Source organism: Hypanus sabinus, chromosome 24 (genome assembly GCF_030144855.1).
Source record: "Hypanus sabinus isolate sHypSab1 chromosome 24, sHypSab1.hap1, whole genome shotgun sequence".
NCBI classification, from domain to species: Eukaryota; Metazoa; Chordata; class Chondrichthyes; order Myliobatiformes; family Dasyatidae; genus Hypanus; species Hypanus sabinus.
In genome coordinates, this window is record NC_082729.1 from 660,710 (window position 1) to 679,759 (window position 19,050).

At 44.2% G+C, this 19,050-nt stretch overlaps 1 protein-coding gene across 1 annotated transcript; it reads right to left on the bottom strand.

Annotated features, from left to right (window-relative positions):
- Positions 1–3,052: 3,052 nt before the first annotated feature.
- Positions 3,053–17,613, bottom strand: LOC132380591 (syncoilin-like). The gene is made up of 4 exons (XM_059949511.1): positions 17,605–17,613; positions 9,224–10,000; positions 4,077–4,201; positions 3,053–3,140 (listed from the first exon to the last, which is right to left on the bottom strand). The coding sequence occupies exons 1-4, from the start codon at positions 17,611–17,613 to the stop codon at positions 3,053–3,055; spliced, it is 999 nt and encodes a 332-aa protein (XP_059805494.1).
- Positions 17,614–19,050: the final 1,437 nt, after the last annotated feature.

The following is a 19,050-nucleotide window of genomic DNA, read 5'->3' on the forward strand; positions in this document are numbered from 1 at the left end:
TGGCCAGCTCTTCCCTCATGGCTCCGTAGTCTCCTTTATTTAATTGCAACACTGACACCTCTGATCTGCCCTTATCGCTCTCAAATTGTAGATAAAAACTTATCATGTTATGATCACTACTTCCTAATGGCTCCTTTACTTCAAGATCACTTCTCAATTCCTGTTCATTACACATCACCAAGTCCAAAATAGCCTCGTTCCTGGTTGGCTCAAGCACAAGCTGTTCCAAAAATACATCCCTTAGACACTCCACAAACTCCCTATCCTGGGGTCCAGCTCCTACCTGATTCTCCCAGTTCACCTGCATGTTGAAATCTCCCATAACGACTGCATTACCTTTAGCACATGCCAATGTTAACTCCCTAATCAACTTGTACCCAATATCCACGCTACTGTTTGGGGGCCTGTACACAACACCCATTAGGGTCTTTTTACCCTTACTGTTCCTCAGCTCAATCCACACAGACTCTACTTCCCCTGTTCCCAAGTCACCTCTTGCTAAGGACTGAATCTCATTCCTCACCAACAGGGCCACCCCACCCCCTCTTCCCATATTTCTGTCTCTACGATAGCACGTATACCCTGGTACACTCAATTCCCAGGCCTGATCCCCTTGCAGCCATGTCTCCGTTATCCCAACAATATCATAGTTCCCCATTTTCATCTGAGCTTCAAGCTCATCTGTCTTATTTCTGACACTACGCGCATTCAAGTATAGAATTCTTAGCCCATTCCTCCATCTTTGCTTAAAACACCGTCTATTGTACCTAACCCAGCTCCTTGAACTTCCATCGGGCTAATTGCACCTTGAATTTTGATGACCTTCTCAAGATCACCCAAACCTTCTACACATTTAACCCCATGCTCCTTCTGAAAAACCCTCTGTATCTGGATCCCTGCCCCCTGCACATCTAGTTTAAACCCCCCCCCCCCCGAGCAGCACTGGCAAACATTCCTGCAAGAATGTTAGTACCCCTCCGGTTCAGATGTAGACCGTCCCTTCGAAACAGATCCCGATGTCCCTGGAACAAAGACCAATTATCCAAAAACCTGAACCCTTCCTTCCTGCACCATGTTCTCAGCCTCGTATTAATGTGCATAATCATTCTATTCTTCACCTCACTCGCACGTGGCACAGGTAGCAATCCCGAGATTGTCTCCCTGGAGGTCCTGCCTTTCAGCTTCACTCCTAACTCCCTGAACTCTCTAAGCAGGACCCCCTCACTCACCTTACCTACATCGTTGGTCCCTACATGGACCAACATCTGGGTTCATGCCCTCGTTCTCAAGAATAACCTGCACCCGATCTGAGATGTCCCAGACCCTGGCACCAGGGAGGCAACATACCATCCGAGACTCCCGATCTGCCCCACAAAATCTCCTATCTGCCCCCCTGACTATAGAATCCCCTAAAACTATCGCTCTCTTCTCTTCCCTCCTCCCCTTTCTAGTTGAGGGTTCAACCTCTGTGCCAGAAGCAGGACCACTACAACTCATTCCTGGTAGGTCATCCCCATCAACAGTATCCAGTACGGTATACTTATTGTTAATGGGAATGGCCGCAGGGGTGCTCTGCTCTCTCTGCCTGCTCCCCCTGCCTCTCTGGACTGTGACCCATCTGTCTACTTCTTGGATTTTTGGTGTGACTACCTCCTGATAACTCCTATCTATCTGTGCCTCTGCCTCCCGAATGATCCATAGTTCATCCAGCTCCTGCTCCAACTCCCTAACTCGGGCTGATAGGAGCTGCAGCTGGACGCACCTTTTGCAGGTGTGGTCATCAGGGACAACTGTGTTGACCCTGACTTCCCACATACTGCATACGGAGCACACCACTGGTCTGACTGTCTCCCCCATACCTGAACTGGATTAATAGAATAAGTCTAAAAAGCACCTAGCGACCTTACCTTCTTCCCCTCAGCGAACAATCACACAGGCTTACCGAAGTCCCCTTACGCCGAAGCCCACTTAGCCAAAGCCCAGGACTCTGCTTCCACGGACTCCCCCTTAGCCAAAGCCCAGGACTCTGCTTCCACGGACTCCACTGCCCGCTCTGACAAGAAGTCCTGCCTTTTAAAGTGCGCGCTCGACGCTGACGTCACTCGCGCCTGCGCAGTTCCCCCTCCTCCACAGGTATTGACCAGGTAGGCTTAAATCCTACCTACAACGGTCGAATTCTCTGAGATCCCAGCTGAATCACAAGCTGTAACTTCCTCCCGATCCCGATTGGTGTATCCATCAATATTGCCAGCAGGGGTGATCTTCTTTTTTGTGATCAAGAAGGATGGCACGCTCTGTCCCTGAATTGATTATTGGCCCCTAAACAGCATCATAGTGAAGAACTACTACCCTCTGTGTTCGAACATCTCCAGGATGCAACCATATTTTCCAAGATAGATCTGCACAATACTTACAACCTCGTTTGTATCTGAGAAGGAGATAAGTGGAAAACAGCCTTCAAAACCTCCACTGCCACCGCCAGTCCAAAGCCCATCCTTCCTCACTTGTGCATTGCTGCTCCAGTAATTTGGGGATTAGAGGCGGTCTCCCTCCTCTGACCTTCCCTGACCAGAAGATTGATGTGAGAGTTCCTGCTGCTGAACAGCTGTTCCAACACTACAAGCATACGTGGAGATGGGCAGGACTTCTCTGCTGCATGCTTAGAAATAACATGCCTGGGAGGCTGATCAGCTCTGCCAACGGCTGAGGCCTCTCATGCCAGGGGAGAAAATCTGACTGGCATATGAAAATCTTCCCTTGAAAGTCAAGAGCCACAAATTGGCTCCACACTATGTGAGGTCCATTCGTAGTGGAAAAGACTATCAACAAGTATGATACAGATTGCGCCTTCCATGTTCAATGAAGATGCACCCAGAGTTCCATGTTCAAATTCAAGCCAGTGAATACCTTGACCCTGGCTTCAGTCACACTCTCTCCACCTCCTCCCTGCTTGCTGAATGGTTCCCTGGTCTGTTCTGTGCAGCACCTCCTGGCATCTTGCTGGCCACAGGCCAGGGTCTAGTATCTCATGGATTGGGAGGGGTAATAAACATTATTGGGTTCCAGTCCATGCATTCTTGACAAGTCTCTCATCCGGGACTTCCAGCAAGCTCAGGTCTCTGGCATCTCGGGAGCTGTGCCTAGGGAGAGAGGGCCTGTCACAACTGTGGATTCTGTCACAGGGTCTGCATGCCCTGCAGGTGGGTTGTGGAATGGGCTCAGCAATCAACCCTCGTGAGTATGCACGTTCTAGCCAATTGGTGTTCCATTGTGGTGATAGTGAACTTCCTCTTGTTTCAGTCTTGTTGAGCCTTGACCAAAAACAGAACATCATCTAAGCTCCCTACTTACCATTGTCCTGGTTCTGGGAAAGAAGGCTACCAAGACTGATGCTGTTAGGAGCAGTAACTATTTAGTATCAGGCTCTTGAACAAAGGAGGATAACTACACTCATCTATTGAGATGTTTCCACAACCAATGATCTCACTTTAAGAACTCTTTATCTTGTTATTTCATGCTCTCATTATGTATTGTTATGTAATGATCTCTCTCTCTCTCTCTCTCTCCTCCCCCCCCCCCCCAAAACCCTTGGGCCATATCTGCACACCCTGTCACCTGGAGCTTTGGTGATTTGCATAATTCAGTTCTGATATGTAAATTCAGCTGATGTTTGAGAATCTAATTTTACTTCCAGGAAAACCAGAAGAGAATTTCCTGGTTCTTGGATTTTGTACAGGTGACAGTGATGTTGAGTACCTTAATTTTCCTGTTTTCCAACCCCTTTTGTTGACATTACCGATACACAGCTGATTTTAACTTCCTGTCTACACTGAATGTGAAAGGGAATTGTTCAGAAGTTTCACTTTTGCAGTCTTAATATTTCTGATAAGGGGAAAACACTGTAACCATGTTTTATTCTTGATGATCTACACCAGTTGCTGTAATTGTCTGTACTCTTCTAAAATATCATACAGAACATTTCAATCTGATGTCAAAAACTTTCCAAAACTTTTAAGTAGGCATTATTTTGACATTGATGCAACTTGCAAGCTGTTCTGTTACAGACTTAGACTTACCTGTAAGCAGCCAATTCCTCTGACAGGGTCTCCTTCATAATCCTCATATTATCATTCTTTTTCTTCTGTATAACAAGCTCTGTTTTCAGGATGCTGACTTTGGCTTCTAACTCCCTTATCTCTGTCTGATACATTGATAAATGTTCATTGAGTAATATTTCAAGTTTGGAAGTTTGTTTTCACAATAATACTGTAGAAATGGAGTCATTTAGCATTTTTCAGAAATGATGCAATTTCAGAAAATTCCTCAAATGAATTAACTAAATGATATCAAAACTTCAGCAAACAACCCTGGTGACCTCACATTAGCTTGGTGATGGGTACCAGGGGAAGGAGATGTATGTAATCTGTTTAAAGGCTGAGGAGATGAGAGCAAGTAGGAACAATAATATTTAGAGAAACTTGTACTGTTCAGAGGAAGCTTAGCTCCTGTATTGGGCGGCGGGGGAAGGGGAGGAAGAAATGTTAGGTGGTAGGAGAAAGGTAAAACCGGGAGAGAGGGAGAGGGTGAAGTAAAGAGCTGGGAAGTTGATTGGTGAAAGAGATTAAAGGCTGGAGAAGGGGGGGATCTGATAGGAGAGGACAGAAGTCCATGGAAGAAAAGGAAGGGGGAAGAGCACTGGGAGAGGTAATGGGCAGGTAAGGAGATAAGGTGAGAGAGAGATCAGGAAAGCGGAATGGTGAAGGCATTTACTGGAAGTTCAATGTTCATTTCATCAGGTTGGAGGATACGCAGATGGAATACAAGGTGTTACTTCTCCAACCTGAGTGTGGCCTCATCATGGTGGAATGAGAACAGGAAATAGAATTGAAATGGGTGGCTACAAGGAGATCTCATTTTTTTCTGGAAGATGGAGCAGAGAAGAGGTCTTCCAATCTATGTCTGGTCTTACTGATGTACGGGAGGTCACACTGGGAGCTCCAGATACAGTAGATGACCCCAACAAACTCATAGATAAAGTGTCGCCTCACTTGGAAGATCTGTTTGGACCCTGAATGGTAGTGAGGAAAGAGGTGTAGGGTCAGGTATAGCACTGGTTCCACTTGCAAGGATAAGTGCCAGGAGGGAGATCAGTGGAGAGGGATGAAAAGACAAGGGAGTTGCATAGGGCGTGATCCCTGTGGAAAGCAGAGAGTTCGGGGTGGGAGAGAAAAATGTGCTTGGTGGAGGGATCCCTTTGGAGATGGTAGAAGTTATGGAGAATTATGTGCTAGATGCGGATGCTGGTAAGATGGTAGGTGAGAATAGGAGGAACCCTATCCTTGGTATGGTGACAGGGGAAAGGGGTGAGGGCAGACCTATGTGAAATGGGAGAGATGCAGGTGAGGGCAGCGTTGATGGTGGTACTGGGAGTGGAAACAAATTAAGGCTGTGGAGTCAATAAACAATAAAGCAATAAACAGCTTCTGGAGGAACTCAGCAGGTCGAGCAGCATCTGTGGGTGGAGAGTGAGGAGGAAGAATTATTGTGGACACCAGGTTATCTCTGGATCTGTACCTTGCTGGAATTCAGAAGGAAGAGGCCTAGACAGAGTAGATGTGGAAAGGACGTTTCCCATGGTGGGAGAGTCTAGGACAAGAGGGCACAGTGTCAGGATAGAGGGGTGCTCTTTCAAAACAGAGATACGGGGAAATTTCTTCAGCCAAAGGGTAGTGAATTTGTGGAATTTGTTGCCACATGCAGCTGTGGAGGCCAGGTTGTTGGGTGTATTTAAGGCAGAGATTGATAGGTTCTTGATTGGACATGGCATCAAAGGTTACGGGAGAAGGCCGGAAACTGGGGTTTAGGAGGGAAAAAAAAGGATCAGCCATGATTGAATGGCAGAGCAGACTCAATGGGCCAGATGGCCTAATTCTGCTCCTATGCCTAATAGTCTTATAAAGGACTATGCCTAAAAAGTTGAGAGGAATGCTATTACAGCAATACAATGTTGTAAAGCTAAGAAATGCATCCCTTTGAAAGAAATATATTTTATTGCAAGATATAAAAATGACCACTTCCGGAATAACCAGCAGTTCCTTTCTCTCCACAGAAGATGCTCAACCCATTGAGTTATATTGTGACATTTATGTACTTTGAGTTCCCTCAGCAGATTGTTGGTTGCTCCAGATTCCAATATCTGCCATCTCCTGTGTCTCCACCTCTAGAATGTTTTGTGTCAGTCTGAAAATCTCACAGGCCTTCCTCACCCATTTTCATTGCCGAGGATGGACTGAATAATCACAAGAGAAGTACAGTCAGAAATAGAACCTTCACCAGCTCTAATGTCCATGTAAACGAGTACCTCCCTGTACCAGCACCAGGTGTGTAACTGACCCCATCCTGGGGTTTTGCATGCTTGTCTAAAATGCAAGGCCATAAGACCATAAGACATAGAAGCATAATTTAGCCATTCAGCCCATCAAGTCTGCTCTACCATTCCATCATGGCTGATCCTGGATCCCACTCAACCCCATACATCTGCCTTTTCACCATATCCTTTGATGCCCTGGTTCTTAAATGTTGAGAGAGCATCAGCTTAAACCACAGCTTAAACCAACCTGAAATCCACAGAACCCTTCCTTAATGGTATTAGTTCATGGCATAAAAAGGTTGGGAACCCTTGGCTTAAACCATCCTCTCAGCTGGTGTGATCCACTGTGGAGGCTGTCAATGAGTGTATTTAAGGCAGAGGTTGATAGATTCTTGACTGATGGGGGTTAAAGGTTATGGGGAGAAGACAGGAAAATGGGTTTGAAAAAATTCAGGAATAATTGAATAGTAGAGCAGATTGATGGGCTGAATGGCCTAATTCTGCTCCTATACTTTATGGTCTTATGGTCTCATTACAAGCACCTCTAGGTGAAAAGTATTTTTCATTGAATCTTCTCTAAACCTACTATTCTTTAGTTCAAATCTTTGCCTGCTGGTCTTGGACACCTTTGTCTTAGTGAAATGTTTCTTTTAAAGGTGGCCCATCAAATTTTCAGATGACATAAGGCAGTCTGATGAAGAGACAGTGCTACCCTTTCTATGCCTCTCCCACAGTTCATCAGGCCACGCCTCAGCTTCCTCTGCTTCTCCGGTATCTCCATGCAAGTTAAGCACTCCATCTCAGCGATCATCCTTGTGAATCTACTCTGACATTATAATGTTGGATCAGAAATCCCAGTAATCTCTGAGACTGTAATACTTTCAACTCTTTGCCTAATCCCCTAAATTCCTTTTTCAAATCTTCATCTTCTTACCCCACAACAATTGTACACATCGCAATCTCTGGCTGTTCACCCTCCCATTTCAGAATGTCCTATATATGCTCCAGCCAGACAGTCAGACATACTTTATTGATCCCGAGGGACATTGGGTTTTGTTACAGTCGCACCAACCAAGAATAGTGTAGAAATATAGCAATATAAAACCATAAATAATTAAATAATAATAAGTAAATAAAGCCAAGTGGAAATTAGTCCAGAACCAGCCTATTGGCTCAGGGTGTCTGACACTCCGAAGGAGGAGTTGTAAAGTTTGATGGCCACAGGCAGGAATAACTTCCTATGACTCTCAGTGTTGCATCTCGGTGGAATGAGTCTCTGGCTGAATGTACTCTTGTGCCTAACAAGTACATTATGGAGTGGATGGGAGACATTGTCCAAGATGGCATGCAACTTGGACAGCATCTTCTTTTCAGACACCACCATCAGAGAGTCCATTTCCACCCGCACAACATCACTAGCCTTACGAATGAGTTTGTTGATTCTGTTGGTGTCTGCTACCCTCAGCCTGCTGCCCCAGCACACAACAGCAAACATGACAGCACTGGCCACCACAGACTTGTAGAACATCCTCAACATCGTCCGGCAGATGTTAAAGGACCTCAGTCTCCTCAGGAAATAGAGACGCTCTGACCCTTCTTGTAGACAGCCCCAGTGTTCTTTGACCAATGTGTCCTTGTTCCTGGAACCGGGGAGGGAACACACTATCCATTTTTAAAAGGTGCTTTTAATGCTAAGCTGTCTTTCCACATTAGTCTTCACCACTTGATGTGACCTCTTTGGATTATATCTGCTACTGCCTGCCAGTTTCAATCTATAACAATGCCTGGCATTGCCAAATTTTGTTTCATCTGTAATCTCCATAAAGTTGCTCCTGCACTAAGTGTAACAGACTGAGAGGTGACCTTATAGAGGTGTATAGGGTGAATACTTTCAGCCTTTTTCCCAGGGTTGGGGAATTAAAAACCAGGCAGAGCAGATTTCAGGTGAGGGGTAGCTCCTTCATGAAGCAAGTGCTTTACATTTGAAACGAATTGCCAGAGGAACTGGTTGAGGCAGGTACAAATACAACATTTAAAAGTTACATGGATAGGGAAAAAACTCCTCCCTTCCTTTATTCCCCACTCTGGCCTTTCACCTTTTCTCACCTACTTATTACTTCCCCCCCGGGTCCCCTCCTCCTTCCCTTTCTCCCCCTCCTCTCCAATCAGATTCCTTCCTCTCCAGTGGACTGCTTCTCAAAATGATGTATTTAAATATAGAAAATAAAATACATAGGATTACAAAAGAAACTGTTATCAAATATAAAATCAGACTGTGATATAGTAATAGATGTGCTTTATTAACATGTTAGATAACAAGACTACATTTAACAACTGCAAGGTAATATGAAAATATCTGTATTTCTATTGGTGACAAAGTCACAGGTACTGCTAATACTACTGTGGTTTGTTGCCTACATTCATCATTGAAGGAAATACTAAATTTCAGTTTGAGGTTAGTGAAAATAAAGATGTAATTTTTTCCCAGCCAAGTTCACAGACCCCCAGAGTTTATCCATGGACCCCAAAAGGTGTGTAGACCCCAGATTAAGAACCCCTGGTTTAGAGGGATGTGGGATAATAGGACTAACTTTGATGGGAATCTTGGCTGGCATGACTAGTCAGGCTGAATGGCTTGTTCCCATGCAGTATTGACTTTAATAATTCCTCTTACAAACCCTCTCAAACCCTAATGCCCTCTCTGAGTTGATTTTGAAACCAATAGAGGCCTTTTTCTTTAAACCTATACATTTGGTTTTGATTTTAAAGTGAGAAAACTAAATTTAGATTGAAATCAGAATGCATGAGATTTCTCCCATTACCCTATTATAAAAAAATTACTTGTCTCTTTACCTGATAAAGCGCAATGTCCTGGCCCCTCTCCTCTTGTGTTGCCTGCAGTTGTCGCTGGAGGAATTGCTTCTGGGTGCTCAGTTTTGCTCCCTGATCCAGCAGCACCTGCAGCTGCTGCCTGAACCCTTTAATCTCCTGCTGTGTGCGACGTAGGAATTCAGTCCTGTTTTGATCCCATTTCATCAGATTTTCCAGTTTGGGTTCATAATATTTCTCTAGCCACTGTCTTTGCTCAGCTAAAATCGTCTGGAATTCGTCTGTTTGCTGGCTTTTTGATATGGACACGCTATTGATAGTGTTTCTGATGTTTTCCAGTTTGTGGATTGCTTGGTTTATTTCTTCTTGCTGGTGATCTTTAAGCACAACCAGTTCATCAGAGAGGAGCTGTGCCTCGGATTCTAAAGCTTCTTGTTCTAACGCCATCTGGGGAAGGCTTTGATTACTGGTGCTCACCTCATGTTTGTAGGTCATTTGAGTTTTTATAATTTCAAACAGTTTCCTTTTGGTAGATTTGATCTCCTCCTTGTAGTTTTCACATTCAATCTCTGCCTCTGATTTACCCTGGAAAAGCACCAGCAGCTTTGCCCGCAGGTCGCAAACCTCTTGGATCTTTGGTTCTTTCACAAAGATTAATTCTCTAATAAGATTTTCCCTTTCTTCCAAGAGTTCCTCCAAGGAGTCAATGCATCTTTGAAAGCGTCTCCCTACTGCTTGCAGGGTATCAACAGCTTGCATAATGTCCACAGGTGACTCATCAGAAAACTCGCCCTTTGTATCCTGCAGTCGTCACAAGGAAAAACAAGAAACTTATGATGCATTCATTTGATCATAAGATTCCCCTAGTAAGTAGAATGAGCAGCCAGTGGAAGTGGTTGAGGCAGGTACAATAATATCATTGAAGAGGCACGTAGAGAGGAGGGGCTTGGAAGGACATGGGCTGAATGCAGGAAATTGGGACTAGTTGGGTGGGTATAATGGTCAGCGTGTACTGGTTGGGCAGAAGAGCCTACGTCTGTGTTCTATTACTCTGTGACTCGATAACTCTAATTGTTCTTCCTAATTAGTCTTGTGGCCTTTTGTCCTTATCCTTACAAAACACTGGGTACCATAATGAGTGATTCTTGTGTACTTGCAGTGCTTGTGAAAATGAGGCCATTCTCCATGGACAACCAGTAAACTGACTTGGTTTCTACTGATGTTCATATTTGCAGGGACACAGATTATTTTTCCGTTGTAAATAAACCCTGGTGGCACAGGCAAGGTGGTGAGGAAGGCACCACCATCTTGTCTTCATCAGCCTGGAAATGAGTTGGGCACATAGCTACACCAGTGCACCATGTTGGTTAAACCAACATTGACAGATACATTAACGACATATAAGAGGTACATGGATGATAGAAAATTGATGGACTATGTAGGAGGGAAGGATTGATCACAGAGATGACTACAATACTGTCCAAAATTCTTAAGCACTTATACTGTATACAGGTGAGGTGCCTAAGACATCTGCACAGTACTGTAGTAATTTTATGTATTACACTGTACTGCCATACAAAAAAACAGATTTCATGACATATGTGAGTGATGATAAACCTGATTTAGATATGGGTCTCTATTGTGGACTGAGAGTGGGAGGGAGCCAGGGAGAGGGAAATCATGGTTGGGAAAAGGGGAAGGGAGCGGGAAGGGGGCGGGAAGCACCAGATAGATAATCTGTAATGATCAATAAACCAATTGCTTGGAATCAAATGACCTTGCCTGGTGTCTCAGAGCTGGGGTGTCTGTACCCACACCATCCCCTATATACAGTATATACCTATATACAGTATATACAGTATATACCTAAGATTTTTACCCAGTACTGTGTGTAGGAGGGAAGGGTTAGATTGATCATAGAGTACCAATGTTTTTGGCAAGACATTGTGGGCTGAAGGGCCTGTACTATGCTTTGGTGTTCTATACCACCGTAAAACCATGAGAAGGTAACGCAGAGGAGCAGTATCAGGCCATTCAGTCCATCATATCTGCTACACCATTCTACCATGGCTGATTTATTATCCCTCTCAACCTCATTCTTCTGCCTTCTTCCTGTAACATTTGACACCATGACTAATCAAGAACCTATCAACCCTTGCTTTAAATATACTCAATGACTTGTCCTCCAGAGCCATCTGTGGCAATGAAATCCTTAGATTCACCATCACCTGTCTAAAGAAACTTCTCCTTATAGAAACCTATGGCACAATACAGGCCCTACAGTCCACAAAGTTCTGCCGTACATGTCCCTACTCGGCTTACCTTTAGCCCTCTATTTTACTAAGCTCCATGCACCTATCTAAAAGCCTCTTAAAAGACCCTATCATATCCGCCTCCACCACCGTTGCCGGCAGCCAATTCCACGCACTCACCACTCTCTGAGTAAAAAACTTACCCCTGACATCTCCTCTGTACCTACAGCTCAGCACCTTAAACCCGAGTCCTCTTGTGGCAACCATTTCAGCCCTGGGAAAAGGCCTCTGACTATCCACACGATCAATACCTCTCATCATCTTGTACACCTCTATCAGGTCACCTTTCATCCTCCTTTGCTCCAAGGAGAAAAGGCCGAGTTCGCTCAACCTATTCTCATAAGCCATGCTCCCCAATCCAGGCAACATCCTTGTAAATCTCCTCTGCACCCTTTCTATAGCTTCCACATCCTTCCTGTAGTGAGGCGACCCGAACTGAGCACAATACTCCATGTTGGGTTTGAGCAGGGTCCTATATAGCTGCAACATTACCTTTGGCTCCTAAGTTCAATTCCATGATTGATGAAGGCCAATGCACCATACGCTTTCTTAACCACAGAGTCAATCTGTGCAGCTGTTTTGAGTGTCCTGTGGACTCGGACCTCAAGATCCCTCTGATCCTCCACACTGCCAAGAGTCATACCATTAGTACTATATTCTGCCATCATATTTGACCTACCAAAATGAACTACTTCACACTTATCTGGGTTGAACTCCATCTTCCACTTCTCAGCCAAGTTTTGCATCCTATCAATGTCACGCTGTAACCTCTGACAGCCATCCACACTATTCACGACACCTCAAACCTTTGTGTCATCAGCAAACTTACTAACCCATCCCTCCACTTCCTCATCCAGGTTATTTATAAAAATCACGAAGAGCAAGGGTCCCAGAACAGATCCCTGAGGCACTTCACTGGCGACCAACCTCATATGCAGAATATGACCCGTCTACAATCACTCTTTGCCTTCTGTGGGCAAGCCAGTTCTGGATCCACAAAGCAATGTCCCCTTGGATCCCATGCCTCCTTACTTTCTCAATAAGTCTTGTATGGGGTACCTTGTCAAATGCCTTGCTGAAATCCATATACGCTACATCTACTTCTCTTCCTTCATCAATGTGTTTAGCCACATGCTCAAAAAATTCAATCAGGCTCGTAAGGCACAACCTGCCCTTGACAAAGCCATGTTGACTTCTAATCATAATATACCTCTCCAAATGTTCATAAGTCCTGCCTCTCAGGATCTTCTCCATCAACTTACCAACCACTGAGATAAGGCCCACTGGTCTATAATTTCCTGGGTTATCTCTACTCCCTTTCTTGAATAAAGGAGCAACATCCGCAACCCTCCAATCCTCGGGAACCTCTCCTGACCCCATTGATGATGCAAAGATCGTCGCCAGAGGCTCAGCAATCTCCTCTCTCACCTCCCACAGTACCCTGGCATACATTTCATCCGGTCTCGGAGACTTATCCAACTTGATGCTTTCCAAAAGCTCCAGATCTGACACCTGACCAGGTTCATTTCCCAAAACCAAATCAAGTACAGCCTCTCCTCTTGTAGGCTTATCTACATACTATGTAAAGAAATTTATCTGAACACACCTAACAAACTCCACCCCATCTGAACCCCTTGCTCTAGGGAGATGCTAATTGATATTTGGGAAATTAAAATCTCTCATCATGACAACTCTGTTATTATTACACCTTTCCAGGATCTGTTTCCCTATCTGCTCCCCGATATCCCTGTTACTACTGGGTGGCCTGTAAAAAACACCCAGTAAAATTATTGACCCCTTCCTGTTCCTAACCTCCACCCACAGAGACCACCTTTTCTGCAGCCATGACAATATCTCTGATCAACAGTGCCACACCGCCACCTCTTTTATCTCTGTTCTAAATGGATGTCCCTCTATTTTGATGCTGTGTCCACTTGTACTAGACTCCCCCTCTCCAGGAAACATCTTCACATTCACTCTGTCAAGGTATTTCAATATTCAAAAAGTTTCCATGAGATCCTCCTCTTTCATCTAAACTCCAGTGAGTACAGGCCCAGAGTCATCAAACACACCTCATATACTAAACCTTTCATTCCCAGAATTATTCTCATGAACCTCATTTGGACTCTCTCAATACCAGCCCATCCATTTTTAGATATGAGGCCAAACCTGCTCACAATACTCCAAATAGTGTCTGATCAAAATGCTTATAAAGCCTCAGTATTGCAATCTTGATTTCATATTCTAGTTCTCTCAAAACGAATGCTAAAATTGCAGAAATTATCAGAATGCTAAAATTGTCTTCTTTACTACCAACTTAGGGTTTCAGCACTTAAGTTACAGAGAAAGGTTGAACAAGTTAGGTCTTTATTCTTTGGAGCATAGAAGGTTGAGGGGGGACTTGATAGAGGTATTTAAAATTACGAGGGGGATAGATACAGTTGACGTGGATAGGCTTTTTCCATTGAGATTAGGGGAGATTCAAACAAGAGGACATGAGTTGAGAGTTAAGGGGCAAAAGTTTAGGGTTAACACTTTGGGGGAACTTCTTTACTCAGAGAGTGGTAGCTGTGTGGAAGGAGCTTCCAGTAGAAGTGGTAGATTTTGTCATTTAAAAAAAAATTGGATAGGTATATGGACAGGAAAGGAATGGAGGGTTATGGACTGAGTGCAGGTAGGTGGGACTAGGTGAGAGTAAGCGTTCAGCATGGACTAGAAGGGCCTAGATGACCTGTTTCCATGCTGTAATTGTTATATGTTATATGGTTATGTGGTTAATCTGCTAGATAATCTTTAAGGAATTCTGCACTAGGACTCCCAAATCTGTTTGCACCAGCAAATACAAAATACTGGAGGAAAAGAATGTGCTAGGCAAAGTCAAAGGTCTTGAGCTGGTACCCAGACCAGATGGACTATGTCCCAGAGTCTTGAGTGCAGGGGTGTGTCTATGGAAAATAGCGCCTATGGCAAGCACTGAAATTGCGCCCCCGGTCCAAACATCTGACACCCATCTTTTAGATAACATTACCATAATATCAGCTCAAAAATACAAATCAAGCTTGTTAATCTTTCAATTAACAAATTATGACACTACATGAAAATTATAACTGCACCTTCCTTGCTTTCATGGATGTAAATTGTCTATGATGGGATCAAAGTCAGTTTTTTCAGTTTCTTCTCTTTCTACACAGCAGAGCAAGATCACAGAGTCTGCCTTGACCCATGGAGGCTCTCAAATATGAAAATATTAGTTTTAACTTGCTGAATGATCTCTCACAGCTGGCGTTGGAAACTGCGGTGGTTAGCATTATCTGAATAGCATTGCGAAGATTGGGAAAGACACTCTCATCTCCATTCTAAACAATATATTCAAGAAGCTCTCCAGGTCTTGATATTTTCACGTTGACCCACCTTGATAGCAACATCCTGCAATCCAAAATTTCTTCATATAGCTGCTGTCCATCAACATCAGAGGTGTACAATTTGCCCAAATTTTCTCACTTCTTCTTTAGGTCATTACTGTTGGCACCATAACACAATCCCTCAACATCGAGAAGAAACCCAAACTTGGCAACAGGGTTGTGCAACGAGCGAACCTTTCGTCCATTTCTCTGTGAAGACAGTGAGTGTTCCCTTCATGACTCTTCCCATTTCCTCCTTAGCTGTTAACCCAGCGTCTCTTGAGTTCTCATCAGCTATTTATTTCTTTCGTCTCTGACGTCTTTTAACTTCAATATTCCATTCTTGACAGAGCCTGACTCCTTCTTCGAGTGACTCACTGACCAACACATCTCTTTCATCATAAAAATGATCTCGGAGGGCTTTCAAATCCAGGGCAGCATCGTGGAAGTTCATGCTAGGATCCTGCAGCCTCTTTTGAATATGATCAATGCGAATAAGTACAAATGTTTGTACTTTGTTCCAAAATCCTAGCAAAATCAGAAAATCATATCTCAACGTGCGGTTGTACAGCTGCCTTGCATCACTTCTTGTTTCACTGGTCTCGTTTTCATTGTCTATCATGTACTGGAGAACTTGAAGTATCTCCTCAAGGTACTTGTTGATGGGCTTCACTGTATCCGTCCTTGTACTCCACCTGGTTTTGGATTCCGACTTAACAACCAGAGGCACAGCATTTTTGAGTTTTTCCCAGCACTGTGTTGAACGAGAGAAAAACACATAGAGAGCTTCGATGGTTCCAAAAAACGTGACCATCATTGTATCCTGCTTGGCTGCATGTACACCCGCCAAGTTGAATGAGTGATTGTCGCAATTCACAAACACTGCCAGGTTGTTTTTCTCACTTATTCTTTGATGTAGGCAGCATGGCACACAGCAGTAGTGGCCTTTCGGATCTGTTGCTACTTTAGTTTTGAAATTTAATTTTAAGGCACAATTAGGGTTTTAGGGCAATGGATAACAGAGCTAATACCATTGCCAGATACTGCTACAATACAGAGATCGCCCAAAAACAAACCGTCATGAAAATTTGCTGGTTAGATTGTGTGACCTCGGCTTGCTGAGGGAATCTGGCCTTGAGTCCTCAGAGTCACCTGATGCTGGTGGCCAGAGTTGGGGACGTCATAAGCGAGGAAGCAGAAATGAGGCGAGCGGGCGGGAGTCCATGCCAGTAAAAAAGTAAGCCCTAGCCGGCCGGCTCTCCTGTCCATTCTGCTCTCCAATGTCTGCTTGCTGAGGGAATCGGGCCTGCAGTCCTCAGAGTCATCTGATGCCGGTGGCTGGAGTTGGGGATGTCATAAGTGGTGTGTGAGGAAGCGGAAGTGAGGTGGGTGAGCAGGAGTCCGTGCCAGGAGAAAAGCAAGCCCTAGCTGACCAGCTCTCCTGTCCATTCTGCTCTCCAATGGACAATAAATTGGACTACGTCTGTGGCAATGAAATACTCGGTGGGAGTACAAAAACAGACGGAATCCTGGAAGCTGCAATTCAGCTGTTTATTTATGTAACAGATTCTCCCCCAAGCCATCGGACTACTAACCTACCGCCCTCAGCTGTGCCTATTGTCTTGTTTATTATTTATTGTAATACCTGCACTGTTCTGTGTACTTTATGCAGTCCTGGGTAGGTCTGTAGTCTAGTGTAGTTTTTGTGTTGGTTTATGTAGTTCAGTGTAGTTTTTTGTGTTGTTCATGTAGCACCATGGTCCTGAAAAACGTTGTCTCATTTTTACTGTGTACTGTGCCAGTAGTTATGGTCAAAGTGACAATAAAAAGAGACTTGACTTGACTTGACTTGAACACCACTTCTGTGTCCAGCCATCATAGCAGGGTTGTCACAGCACTGTGACCAACAGTCTTGTAGCTCCATTTTATCCTTCTCTAGCTGTTTCAAGATGTCTTCAACCAAGCCCTCAGCATCCTTCTGGCTTATCTGGATAAAACCAAGGAAGGATTCTCTAACACATACTGTTTTCCTCTCAAATTCAACTTCCACATACCTCACTACTTCTGACATCTGCTCACGGTGTGCCTAATCAGGAGTCGAATCAAACATGAGACCATAGTACTTGGCTTTACAAATGCTTCTCAGTAAACTCTGATGAACAGTGGATGGCATCATGTGGATGAATTTGTTCTGGACACCTGGTGAAAGATAAAACGTGGATCCAGGATGACTTTTCAAATGAGGGAGGTGTTCTTTTATGACAGGGTCAAAGTAGTTTCAGTAAGCCAAGGAAACGTCCCACATTGGAGTCATCATCTAGCTGAAGTGACTCCCTGTGTCCTCGCATGGCCAGGTTCTGAGTCGCAAGGAATTTTATGCAGTGAAAGATTCTTGTCAAGCTATCACACCACTTCTGCTTTTCCTTCTCAATCTGTGACTGAAATACCGTGTCAATAATTCCTCTGTTTCCAGCTAAATTTCTTTCCATTTCTTTCCACTGTGTGAAGCATTCCCGATGATTCTTGGCATTTTCATGAACACTAATCCTTTCAGGTGCTTTCCACTGGTTGAATCCATTTTCCTGCTCCAATGAGGATTGATGGTCTGACTGGGAATAGAAAAGACAACAGATACAAAATGCAGACTCTTTAGAAGGGGAATAGACTAGCCATGAGTGAGTCACTTCCTCACCAAGACCATTTCCCAATTTCCTCTTGAACCAAGTTTTGTTCATTGAGCGGTTATTTGTTGTTCCCTCACCGTTCTGGAAATACTTCAAACCCAGCTTTGTTATTTCTGTTCTCAATGCATCAGGCAGAATTGCTTTTCCAGGTATTCTTGTCAAACTTCGGAAGTCCAATGTCATGCTGTTCAATCACTTCGAGACTTCTTAACACCATCCAGTTCACTAGGTTCAGTGTCGTCAGGTTCAATCTCATCAGGTAAATTCTCGTCAATAAACTCAACATCACCACCACCACCATCGTCTTCCCCTCCCGTCGTGTCCACGTTCTCTGTGGCAGCCTCACTTTTAATCTCATCATACTCAGATTTATCTGACTTGTCTTCCTCCTTGGCTTGTGATGCATTTGAACTTGATCCACTTTTGGATTCTAACAAACATATAGCAGGTGCAGGCGACTCCATGGAACATGTCAAACTACTTGTTCTGGGTTTTTTAAAGAAAGGCATGAAGAACTTGCTTGACTTCTTGGCTTCCTCCGCCTCCAACTTCCGTCTCTTCTGTCCTTCAGCTTCACTTTCTTTCTTCTTCGTGAAGAAATGCTTCATGGTCTTCTTACACAATGCTCTGAAATAAGGCCATCCTAGTGCTTCTGACCCATAATAATCAAAGACAGATCATACATCTGAAGAAAATTCTTTTTTCACTATCCGAGGATGGCTTGTCTGACTTTAACAGAAACTGCTCAGTGGCGCCCCCCTTCAAGTGGCGCCCAGAGCACGTGCCATACCTTAGATACGCCACGGCCTGAGAGAGGTTGCTGAAGAGATAACGGATGCATTGGTCAAGAATCACTTGATTCTACATTGGTCCAGGAGGACTGGAAAATTGCAAATGTCACTCCACTCTTTACGAAGGGAGGAAGACAAAAGGGAGGAAATTATAGGCCAGTTAGCAGAACCTCAGTGGCTGGGAAAGTGTTGGAGTCTATTAAGGTTTAGGTTTTGAGGTACTTAGAGACTAATATAAAATAAGTCAAAGTCAACATGGTTTCTGTAAAGGGAGATCTTGCCTGATAATCTGTTAGAGTTCTTCGAGGAAGTAACAAGCAAGATAGATAAAGGAGAGACAGTGGATGTCATTGACTTGGATTTTCAGTAGGGGGTTGATAAAGTGCCACACATGAGGCTGCTTAACAAGATAAAATACAATGGTGTTACAGGAAAGATACAGGCATGGATAGCAGAATGGCTGACAGGCAGGAAGCAGCAAGTGGGAATAAAAGGGGCCTTTTCTGGTTGGCTGCCAGCGTCTAGTAGTGTTTCTCAGGAGTCAGTATTGGGATCACTGCTTTTCACATTGTTTGTCAGTGATTTGGATAATGGAATTGATGGCTTTGTGGCAAAGTTTGCAGATGATATGAAGACAGGTGGAGGTGTAGGTGGTGCTGAGGA